The 12,082-nt window shown below is 39.1% G+C and overlaps 2 protein-coding genes across 6 annotated transcripts; one reads left to right on the top strand and one right to left on the bottom strand.

Annotated features, from left to right (window-relative positions):
• The first annotated feature begins 168 nt into the window (after nucleotides 1-168).
• On the top strand, nucleotides 169-9,468 carry LOC146500879 (F-box only protein 47-like). Its single transcript, XM_085136583.1, has 11 exons — nucleotides 169-309; nucleotides 486-695; nucleotides 944-1,105; nucleotides 1,235-1,311; nucleotides 1,732-1,806; nucleotides 2,155-2,263; nucleotides 2,424-2,597; nucleotides 3,829-3,978; nucleotides 4,166-4,308; nucleotides 5,014-5,173; nucleotides 6,658-9,468. The coding sequence occupies exons 2-11, from the start codon at nucleotides 500-502 to the stop codon at nucleotides 6,756-6,758; spliced, it is 1,347 nt and encodes a 448-aa protein (XP_084992709.1). The 5' UTR covers nucleotides 169-309; nucleotides 486-499; the 3' UTR covers nucleotides 6,759-9,468.
• LOC146500878 (ADP-ribosylation factor-like protein 6) lies at nucleotides 7,287-10,542 on the bottom strand. Of its 5 annotated transcripts, XM_085136589.1 has the most exons (9): nucleotides 9,972-10,542; nucleotides 9,707-9,757; nucleotides 9,545-9,606; nucleotides 9,370-9,438; nucleotides 9,179-9,273; nucleotides 8,675-8,804; nucleotides 8,146-8,201; nucleotides 8,022-8,034; nucleotides 7,287-7,737 (listed from the first exon to the last, which is right to left on the bottom strand). In XM_085136589.1, the coding sequence occupies exons 1-9, from the start codon at nucleotides 10,092-10,094 to the stop codon at nucleotides 7,704-7,706; spliced, it is 633 nt and encodes a 210-aa protein (XP_084992715.1). In that variant the 5' UTR covers nucleotides 10,095-10,542; the 3' UTR covers nucleotides 7,287-7,703. The 5 variants fall into 5 exon arrangements, with proteins under 5 accessions (XP_084992715.1, XP_084992716.1, XP_084992717.1 ...); XM_085136590.1 differs by lacking the exon at nucleotides 8,022-8,034 and having other exon boundaries at nucleotides 9,972-10,532; XM_085136591.1 differs by lacking the exon at nucleotides 9,707-9,757 and having other exon boundaries at nucleotides 9,972-10,528.
• Between the last annotated feature and the right edge of the window lie 1,540 nt (nucleotides 10,543-12,082).

The following is a 12,082-nucleotide window of genomic DNA, read 5'->3' as shown; positions in this document are numbered from 1 at the left end:
TTTCAATGAGCAATTTTATTATTTTTTTCTTTTTTCGTTTGATTTACTTACAGTCTGTGCTGACATTTGCTTTCTTTTTAGCCTTAATTTATATATATATATGTTATAATATATATAACATATATATAAAGGTGTTGTAACTTAAGGATATAAATATTTTCCCATCCCTACCGCACAGATGAAAGGAAAGAGAGAGAGAGGGGGCAGTTTCGCGCCGTTGTCTGGTAATGTGTCAATAAAAAAAGCAGCTAGGTTAGCTGCCAACTTCTTTACTTCCAGGATTTGCTATTCACGGTTTTATTTGCACAGGTAATATTTTGTAATGTCAGCTTGTAGCCCTGTTAACTCTGTGTCTGAATTTGTGACTCTTGTGAGGCTCAAAGTTGATGAAAATGTAGTTTTATGAGTTACTTTTACCTAACTATGTTAGCTGACTTTGTGTTAGCCGAGTGTTTCCCAGTCATATTTGCTTATCTTTTTGACAGTCACTTAGCCAGCGATGACAATGGTCAGAGGGAAGCTATTGAGAAATGTTGGTAAGTATTCACAGACACATACGCCTTACAAGAAGAACCGTAATGGGCCCACACCTTCTAGGACCATTATGACCCGCAGCCAGTGCTCCACTAGCTGCACCAGCTTCTTCAGCAGGATCCCTGCAGAGGTGTTTGACATGATCCTAGACAAACTGTCTGGTGAGTTTCACCTATTATTTTGTACCTGTAACACTGTTCCCCGATTAATATATAATAGGAGCTCTGTTATTTTGTAAGGGGCTTTTGGGTACAGCTCAGACCTTTTGTTTGTATAACTTATATGAGGTACAAAAGCTTTTACCAACATACATGTGTAACTATGTGTAATTTTAAGCACTACTTTTACAACACTTTCCGCAATAATAGCTCCATTCTGGAATGTCCTGATGTGTTTGTGTTTTTCTCAGTGCTGGAGATCAGTGTGTTCAGCATGGTATCAAAGGAAATTACTAGATATATTGCAGACTACATCTCCACTGTGGCCTGGAAGAATAAAATGATCCTCCAAAGCTTTCACCACTCCAGCCGCATTGAACAGAAATCCACCACTGGACACTACAGAGACCTCGGTATTTCAGTGTTTTGTTTAGTATAGCTCTTCTTGCTGCTTTTTAAGGTACCACATGTATTTCTGACAGCCTCAGCTTCTATTTAACATACCATCGAATGGTAATGTGACCTCGTGTTTGATGTCTTAGGTGTGTTGTTCAAGAGGTGTACCCTGTTGCTATCCACAAAGGACAGGTTAAAGTTTATCTTTAGCAAGATTTCACAGGTAAGAAAGGGGCAGGTGAGATGTCAGGCTATAACAGAATACTGTAACTTTTTAAATGAGTTACATTTATTTTTAATTTTCCTGAGTGAAGGCAACAATACATCTGGTTTTTGTAATGTGTTGCAAAAGTTAAAAAAAAACAAACATTGATTGCATTGCTGTTTTATGCAGCAAAATATGGTGGCATTTTAACAGGTTTATTAATAATAATTATATGTTTGATGTCAGGCAATTAAATAGTACATATAATTTAGCATGATGGTCCTAATTTGTCTACATGTATTAAACATATATGAAATGTTGCTATTGCAGAAAAGTTAATGCAGTATGTTAAAAAAAAACAACTAACTGAATATTTGCAATCCCACTTTATATCGGTGGAAAAAAAGCCTGTCTTATTGTTGCCTTGATGTGTTTCAGATTCCCTGCTTCCTGTTGGAGAAATGTGTAGCACCAGACTGCTTTGCTTTCTCCAGCTTTGGAGTCTTCCTCCAGGTGAAGACCCTCATGTAACGACTCTCATGTTTATGAAACCTGAATCTAATAAAAGGAAATAACCAACCAGAGCCCCAAAATGTGATAACATGCAAAAGATAAACTTTTTAGCAACAAAGACTATAACAATGTTACAGATATCTCACCCTAAAGTTACTGTACAATAGGCAGTCTTGCTCAGGTAGTAATAATAGCATAAACAGTAAGAAAAAAACACAGTACTTTAGGTTAGGAAATCTTTAGCTTGGTATGATTAATTTTGTCTTTAGTTTTTCAGCTTGGTGTTAAAGAAATATCTGTAAAAAAGAAATAGAAATATTGAGGGGTGGTTTATTGATTCTTTTACAGACTCTGATTGCAGGGTGGGATGAGCTGGAGTGCCATAGAGTATTCAACTTCCTCTGTGATCTCACAAACCTGCAGCAAAAAACTGAAGGAGTCATCACTGCAAAACCAGGTGTGTGTGTTCCAGAGTTATCCAGAGAACAAAGCAGAAATATGATGCTGAGAACAATCCATGGCTAAAGCTCCTATGTTCAGTTACAGCCTCTTGCTGAGCCTGTGTCTTTTGTGATGGTCTTCGGGAGTTATGGATAAATTTGTATGCCCATTTCCAGGTGTGAAGTGGTATCAGGAGCTGCAGCTGCGGCTATTTTGCCGTCAGGTTCTTTTGGACCCGTGGCCGAACCAGCCGGAATGTCATTTCTGGCTGATGCAACTCCTGAAGCCTTGGCCCTTGGTCAGCCAGGCCCACTTACTGTTCATCCTCTATGGTCCTCTGCTGCCTGAGGGTGAGATAACGTATTACTGAAATATTAATGCAGTTGGATAGTATCGACATTATGGAAACATATTAAAGTCATAACAAAAATCCTGTTATTTTCAGTGCAGCTTTGTAAATCCTAGCATGTTTTAACCTGAAAAAGGGCTTATTGCTCCAGAGAAAGTGTCAGCAATTATTTTTTAAACAAAGCATAAAAATTAGAGAACCAGAAAAAGCACTTTCAGTGTTGTGAGGTGGCACAGGAGACCTGAGTAGGTTATGCTGGTGTAGTACAATTTGACATTTAACATAGTCATTTGTTTGTTAAAGTAGTAGTGGTGCAACGGATCAAAAATCTCACGGTTCGGATCGGTTCACAGTTTTAAGTCACAGATCGGATCAATTTTCGGATCAGCAAAAAAAGAAAAAAGACAAAAAATTAACATTTACTTATTCACTTATTGAAGTATTTTTTGCCTGTTAAAAACATTAAACTCAAGACTCATTCCACGCAATTATTAAAAAAAATAAATTATGGTTCAATATAGGGCCATATAGGTCTTTGTATCTACCACTCAATTCAATTTTATTTATAAAGCGCCAAATCACAAAAACAGTCACCTCGAGGCACTTTATATTGTAAGGTAGACCCTACAATAATACATACTGCTCATTATATTGCACTCCGCTGTGATATAATGAGCTGTCACGGTCACGTAGCTTTCCGTTGCCCTGGAGGTCCACCCATTTGTAGTAGTTAGGGCAACAGCCTGGGACAGCTCAGCCATAACTTTAAACTTTTCCTGCTCATACATGCTTGGAACGATCTTGGCACTAAAGTGGACGCGCAATGGGATATCATAGCGTGGCTCAAGCACGTTGATCATAGTTTAAACCCCTTGTTTTGCACAACGGAATACCCATCTGCAGCTAAACACCCCAATAGCTTTTGTTATAGCTTTAGCCCGGTCGGACTGGGCAGCAAAGGGCTGCTTAAATACCCCAATTTCCTCTGCTCTTCCACTTGGACCGCTAGCGCTGGCCATAACTATCGCTGGCCATAACTATCGCTTGACAGACCCACCACACGCACCATACACATACTTTTTTTTCTTCTTTTTCGAATCTTCGGATCACGTGCGTGCCGAACCGTGGAGTGGGATCAGTTCGGATTACGGATCAACCGTGACCCGTTGCACCACTATAAAGTAGTGTGCAGCATTTAATAATAAATAACTGAGGTGTACTCCTTCATGCAGGTACACTCGGCTGGCAGGATCTGGTGGAGAGGGGGCTTCCTCACACCGCTCTGTGGCACTTAGCCAAAGCCATCCTCTTGCTCTTTGGCAACCTACATGTCAAAGGCTGGAGCACTGACTCGATGATCACAATCATGGAGGAGCTCATTGGTACGTTTGATGAATAAGAGAGAGATGCACACCAGGACATACAGATTCCCAAGCAATAAGATGAATAAAGGATCTGTTTCAAATCTATGTAAAACATTTCTGTTTAATGATTCTAAGTAGAAAAATCTCATATAGACTCCCTCAAGTGATTGTAGATGCTGGCTATTTGTTTCCTTGCTGTCTCCAGTCATTCCTCATCCATGGCATGTGGAGAATGTCGCTCGTCTTTTGGTGCTTTGTGGCAGCAATCTCTGCTACACTGTTCTGGCCAGCAAGGCTCTCAATGGACGACTCCTTGAGATCTCAAGAATCATCGTCTACATCATACTGGTGAGAGAAATAATTTCCTGCTTTTATCCTCAGGTATTTATACTTCGTTTATAGTTAAGTTTGGTATGTTGTATATTAGAAAATTATTGCCTTGTAACTGAGAATGAGCAGTTGCTTGAGCCAGAACCAGCATGTGTAAGACAAAAGGTATAGTGAGTTTTGGACGAGCTTGCTATTTTTGCAAAGGCCACATTAGAAGGAAATCTGTGTGTAAAAATAACAAGAGCCGAGGTTCAAATGTAAGACCTTTCTGCTTTGGGGTGCTGAGTTAGTGATCTCCACTCCCTGATCATTTTTCCCCTATGTAATTTAATTAAAAATTGTCTCCAAATTCACCCAAAATGTAAAAACGGAAAATATATTAATATAATATAATAATATAAAGACAATATTCTTATGTATTATTGTCTTTTCTTTCTTGAAAAAAAAAAACAGCAAAAGGAATCACTTGCTCTGTCCATGGTCCTAATATTGATTGGCTATTTTGTATCTTCCCCATAGGGGAATAGTAGCAACTTTAATATATATGTGTTTGAGCTCATTAGTGTTGTCCCTATTAACAGTGTCCCAATTGAATTTTATGTTTTATTCCCAGCACTGAAAATATCTTACCTTTGCTTATTTTGATTTATCATTACAGGAAGAGCAGAAACATTATATCATTCAAGACTGGCTCAATGTGTTCTTCTTGTGCCTTCACATTAGGTGTGTGAAAAGGACGGCTATCACATGAGTTGGGCGGTGAAGCTGGTGCAGGAGATCTGCAAGGTCTTCAATACGCCCCCGGAAAAGTTCTACTTCATCCAGCAACTGGAAAACACATTTTCAGAAGTCACCCGGGAATTCTTTGAGTTTTCTGTAGCAGGTGAGGTTGCGTAGCTTAGCTTTCTGTCCACCACGGCGGACAGCATCGCTCCAGCTGTCGCCCTGATCCTTTTGTAATTTTGCATGCAAACTATTTTTTGTTTCTATAGCCCATTGCAGTTTCTTAATGTTGGAGGTGTTCTGGGTAAACTCCACTAGGAAGAGGCCCAAGGGTTGACTCTGAAGTTGTTGGAGACATTATATATGCCTTTATATGTCTCTGGCTCTCCAGCAAGATGCTAATGTTTACATTTTGAACATCAGAAGACAGATGGTTTCGAAAGGAGTAAAGGAGGCCATGTCCACTGTGAATGACTGTAATTGAACAGAGGTGGTGGTTTAGGACACCAGCTATAAACCAGCAACAATGCAGCCTTAAGATCCATTCTCAGGTGTCTCAACCCCCATTCACACCTTGCCTCAGGTGACCTCAGTAGATCACATGATGGGGTCGGGCAAAGTCTGACAATGGCTTCCCAGTGATGGTAATAATTCACACATTTCTTCCACACCTCGGCTCATTTAACGACTCACACGATCAATAGTGGGTCAACAACCCTCAGGACCACCTGAAAAGGGGAAAATCCTCACTTTAAATACTTTGTGGGGCTATTCACCATTTGATTTTAGTACAGAAGAAGCCTTTTGGATGAGAGGTGACCTAAAGTTCAGTTGCCTTATTATTTTAATCTCTCAAGAAAAAATTCAAAACATTTCCATGATGTGATGTGGTCATTTTAACCTTATCGAATGAAGGAACAGCAGAAAACTGCAGCACTGGGAAAACTACAGTAACAAGCATCCATGAACCCTGTACCACCCATGTTGTGTTCAGATAGACTGGGAAGTTAATGTGCTCATTTAAAAATGTTCAGATGTACAACAAGAAAGTTAATATATTCACATAAAAAGAGGAAACACATTTGCAGTAAGGGTGTGTGTAAGCATGGTTAAGGTGTAGATGAGAAAATGATTTTGTCTGCAGTGTGGAGCAGCTTGTTTTGAAAGTGTGTGTGTGACTGTGTACTTGTGACAGCTCAGACAGATGGCATTTACAGGGAACTTATTATTTTTCCTTATTTTAGTGAAAACATTGGGATGGATGTGTTTCCACCTCCTTTTTTCCCTCCCACAGCAAATCCTTGTGTGAACCTTTAAATTCTGCTCCACCAGTGTTAATGGCTTCTAATACATCTGGAGGGACCCGCTTGTTACTCTACGCAAGTGTGGATTAATCCCTGCTATGAAATGAATGGACTGGACTGAAAAGATCGGGCAGTAGCTTTAAATAAAGGCCGTAGAGTGACATTTCTCGACTCAGCAGGATACTGAACGTGTATTTAATATAATTGTATCCCTTACACCAATAGTTCCCTTCCCACATTATTTATTTTTAACGCAGCCACTTTACGACCCCACAGAGGAACCTCTGAAGCATATTTAGACTGATATAGAAAGTGCAGTAATGCTTTTATCTCTTTCCAGGGAACAACTTTGATGACAGAGAGACTTTCCAGACCCTGTGTATCCTTCTGGACTCCTGTGCTCACTTCCACACTAAATTTCTTCACATGTTCCTCAGATAGGAATCATGCATATTAAAAGTGACAAGATGCAGAGGAGCGAGGGAAGACATGGGAAGAGATAAATGTCAATAATGAAAGGGCTTAATGAATGAACTGAATGATAGAGAGTGACAGGTTTTTGTAAAATCAGTTCAGATTTAGACAGACTTGAACAAAAGGATGTTGCCATGGCGCTCAGAAAGCTGGGGGTGGATTTGAACCTTCACCTGTAGATTGAACACACATCTGTTTGAATAGCTGTTCAAATCATATCACTATTTATACAAATATTTGTGTCAAAGTTTTATAATCTTGTTCTTAAGACAACTTTGAAGTTGACTTTTATTATACTATTTTAATATTTATTCATTACAGTCGGGTTATTTAACTATTAAGACTATTTATTTGACAGTTTATTTATTCGCACAACATGTAAGTGTGGTACTGACTAAATGGTTCGTTGTGCTTCTAATTTATTAAAGTGGAATTTTTACTTTGATTTTGTCTGTTTCTCCAGCAGTATCACGTCTGCTACAAACACAGCGTACACTCAGCAAATAAGCTTTTATTAGACAGTGCAATATTCAGCATTGACAGCGTTTTCAAAAAAGGATGTAATTAAGAAAGCATTGTGTCAATAAAAAAAAGCAGCTTCAATAAAAAAAAATTGTACTGTATACAGAAACAATATAAATGATTATTTTTAGTTTACAGAGTGTGCTCATAATGATATATAACAAGGAAATCTATCAGGGAATACTTTAAATAATCAGAATATATTTGATATTTTTCTTTTTTTCCCAAAGTAAGTAAGTAGTAAGTAGATCTTAGAGTTATTGCGTGCTCAGGAATTTGTAGGTTATTTAACATGTAAGTTTAAGGCCTACAACATCAAGTGTGATGAATACTCCAGATGATGAATGAGATCCAGTTACCACGTCCCCTTTGTCCGTAGTCACGGCCATTTCAGTCATTCATGTGTTCATTGTTTTCAAATGATCTGACAAAAGGAAAACAGAATTGTGATTGGGCTTTTTTGTCTAGTGGTGTGGAAACAAAAAGTAACTTTTATTAAACAGAAAATCAACTAATTGTGGTATTTACAGAGGACTATGGATGGAAACAGGACAGAATACAACACATAGTGGAGGAAAGGTCTGATTTAGACAGGATTTACTTCCCAGAGAGTGTTTTAATGTGGCCTCCCATACAGAGAAATACATTCTACAATCACAATCACAGTTTCATAACACCGTCACAACAATAAAGCATAATTATACTTACTGTGCAATTTGATCTAAGGGTATGAACAAAACAACAGCACTTAATACAAGATGCAGAAAGTATTGACATTTAAATTGTCCGACCCTCTTTCTCTTTCAGCTCAGTATGACATCATTAAGTTTACCTTGTAGCCAGTCCAGCCCTTCCTGAAGGCCCTCTCCTTTGATAGCATTGCTGGCACTGAAAAATAAGATGTCCGGGAGTTAATCTGCTTGTGACACACATTCACTTTCTCATGACTTTTCTTGGATCCTGGACATTTAAAGCTGTCAAGCTTTTAATCCATCACTCTACCATCTGTCTAATGAGTAACCAGGTGGAACACACACATACACATACGCACTGATGGCATGTTGCCGTGCCCCTCGGTAATGTTTAACCCATGAACCATAGACAAATCAAATAAACAGGAAGTAGCCGGGGAGCAAACGGTACATGTTATCTTTATTTAAGATTTCAAGCTGTAACTTGGGGAGAATAAAATGGAGTCGATAGGGTGTGACGAGACTTGGTTCTGTTCAGTAAGAACACTTCCTTGAAGACTACAAACACCTGAATGACTTTGGTAACAAATTACACAACAGTGTCTCTGGAGGTGTTTTTATTGTGTGCTACTTCTCAGCAGGGTGAACTCAGGGTGGCAGATAAATTACCAGATGTGCCAGGGCTTGTCTTTGATGTTCTCCAAACACAACATCTGTGAGACCTTGACAGAAGACATTGCATCCTGCAGATCTATCTTGTTAGCAAAAAATAATACTGGTATCCTTTTGCTGTGGATATCTGCATAGAAGAAAAAATGTCAAGACCAGTTTATCGTGATCTAAGAGCCAGAGGGGAAAAAAGCTTTTAGGAGGGATTTTTTGTTTTTTATTCCACTACAGATAGTGTTAGATGTTGGACAGGATATCTTCAAATATGATCACTCTACTTGATGCTACCTAGATTAAAGCCACTAAAATGTATCAGTTCAAGCTTATAATGAATGGTGCAAATATTACTTAACTAGGGTTTAGATAACTGGCCTCTTAATTCAGGCATTTTAAACAAGTTGTACACACAATCTGCATCAGTTATATACTTCAGTTTCTTTTGTTCTTTATACCCGGACAAACTAAATTGTGTAGAAAATGTGTCTAAAAACAAAGATTGTGTACCTTCATGGTTGAGAAGAGTGTCTAGCTCCTCTTTAGCAACAACCATTCTCAGCTTGTCACTGCTGTCAATGACAAATATGATGGCATGGCTCTCTCTACAGAAGATAGGAGAAGGAGATGTACAGTGTCAGTTTTGAAAGTTTGAATATCTGACCAGCAAAAGGCTTGTTGTTCATGTTTGTGTGCCCTACTTGTAGTAATGCTCCCACAGGTTCCTGTATCTGCTCTGCCCAGACATATCAAAGACTGTGAAGGACAGGCTGCATGCAGAAAGGAGGAGAGAGGAAGGAGGACAGCTTAACATCATAAAAAACTGCTGGATTAGTCATTTTAAATATGCTGTAAAATTGCGGAATTACTTTCTACCTTGAACTCTTGAACTTTTCGATGTTGAAACCAATTGTTGGGACGATTTCTTGTGCCTGTGTCTGCATTCATCCCCGAGCACAAACACACAAAAACAGACAAGTAACGGCAAAAGTATGTCAACAACAAAATAGCATAATTAAAGTGTAATACGGGCTTTACCTGACTAACATGTTTCCACTCTTCTGACAATGGGCCTAAATGATTCGAATGCTGAAAACAAGCAACCAGTGAAGGACTGCAGCGAAATATAGATTGTGACAGGCCTTCGTACAGCGTGTTTACCAAATTAGCAGGTGTTTAGAAAAGATTTACATGTCTTAGAAGCCTCTGTACCTACAGGACTATAAACACAAATGCCTCTCAGTTCCACTTTAAAAAAAAGATATCAAAATACCTCACTCTTGAAGCTTAGTTATGAACTTACATTAGGTGGTTTGAGCTGGTTGATGATGGTAGTTTTGCCGCTGTTGTCCAGTCCAAGACACAAAACGTTGACTTCTTTCTTCTTCAGGCCGAGCCAGCCCGTCAGTTTATCCAACAACCCCATTACACTCAACTGATGCTATGCCAATTAATTTTTCAACACATCACCCCATAGATGGTCTGATTACTGGGAATTAAATGTGTTCAGACTAGCAAAAAATAATGATAAACATAGCCATGAATGTTCCTAGTACATGCCATGAATAGAGCCGCAAGCTGAGATGCTCCCTGGGCATCCCAGCTTGTGCAAGGTAATCCTATTAGGACGAATTAAGCTCGGTGAACCACCCGGCGACCTGATCATGAGGAGTATGGAGCTTCCCAGGCCCCCCGGCCTGATGCATTTGATTTATTACTCAAACGCTTTACCTCTCTGGAGGCCCCCACCCGCCTCAGATCTGGGCCCCCCTTGAAGGTGCAAAAACACATGCAAACAACAGCAGTTTATCATCAGCATCCTCTGCTCACTTAATGACGGCAGCCAAACTCAGTCTGTCGTGCTTTACAATCTAATTAAATCCATCTGTTAGAGAATACTGTAGTTGAAAAAAAAATACAGAAAAATAGGATATCTAAAATTTCACATTATTTGGCCACATTATTCTCATATAGAAGCATATTCTAAGACCTGAAATGTAAATTTTAATTAATTTAACATTCAATGGAACAATTCAGAAATGAGCACACCTCCCAGCAGAAAGTATATAGCGTACCCAATCTGAAAATTATGCACGTAGTCTTTATTTTTCATTATTATCTAAGTAGTTAATATTTTAATCTTCTCATATAACAGTTTTGAAGCTGCTGAGTGGTCCAACAGCTCCATCTTTTGGTTATCAGTACCTTGTAAAATGTCAGGATAATTGCCTAGTTTAAAGAGAAACGTCACATACATTTGACAATAACTTAAACGCAGATCAGAGAGATGGAGCTTAGTTCTTGAGCTTTGTTAAATCATGTTATCTTCACTGACAGGACAGCCTGTCCTGTCTGACCGAAGAGACATTTTCCTTTCCTCGAGCCGCTCTGCATCTCATTCAAGTGATAGTGAATGAAAACAAACCAAATGAAATGAGCAGTCAACCGCCAGAACTGTTCATGTTTATTTGCAAATAAATATTCGCTGTAACTGCCTCTTACAGTGTGCAAGATCTACAACATCTCTTTGGAAATCATAGAAAAATAAAATACAAGAATTATAAGTATACTTGTACTTTGTACAAAAGAACGTTCTAACATTGCTCAGCAGTAGAACATGCTAAACAAACAGCATCTGATATTCCCCATATTCTGTAGAGCGGCGGTGACTGCGAGCGTGTCTGTGTGTGTGTGTGCAAATGTGTGCGTGTTTGAATGTGTGCTGTGCGTGCACCTTTCCTGCTCCTGAAGGCCTGGATGCATGACTGCGCCGTGACCGAAAGGCACAGATCTTTGTATCCAGTCTGCCCTTGACATTAATCATTGAGCTCCAATTCTTATTAAAACCCACAGCTGTAGATGGGAGGTTATTCTCATACAATTCAGACTAATGGCTAGGTCCTGTGACTGCACTGAAACTTATAAACGGCTTGCATGGTCCGCAGACTGTAAGGCATTCTGTGTCTGTTTGTGTGTTTTTGAGCATTTGTGTTTGTTACTGTCGATGTTACAATGACACATGATGAGTTATGATGCTGCTGTTTATGTTGGCTCTCCGTCTCCGTTAAGCCTCTCTGGCGAACACATCTGTCCTAACCTCACGTAACTAAGACTACTGACGTTTTTCACACCAGTTTCCATTAATCAGCTTTTAGCTACTTCTGCTGCCTCCAGCTCTAACTAAGTACTTTTATTCTTCACCACTGCATATTCCCAGCTGACTTAAGAGTATGAAGAAAATGTTCATCTCAATAGCAAACATCCAACAACATGACATCTACTGCCAGTTTGAAATTAGGCTATGTTTATGTACACAGTTTTCCCACATCACAATCTTTACACCACCACAATTACTCCATCTGGTGATCTTGCGCCCAGATGAGCTATTCTCTGACATCATGGATCAGCTTTGTC

This window comes from Neolamprologus multifasciatus, chromosome 16 (genome assembly GCF_963576455.1).
Source record: "Neolamprologus multifasciatus chromosome 16, fNeoMul1.2, whole genome shotgun sequence".
In the NCBI taxonomy this organism is placed as follows: Eukaryota; Metazoa; Chordata; class Actinopteri; order Cichliformes; family Cichlidae; genus Neolamprologus; species Neolamprologus multifasciatus.
Note: the sequence above shows the minus strand (reverse complement) of the source record. Positions and strands in the feature narration are given on the sequence as shown.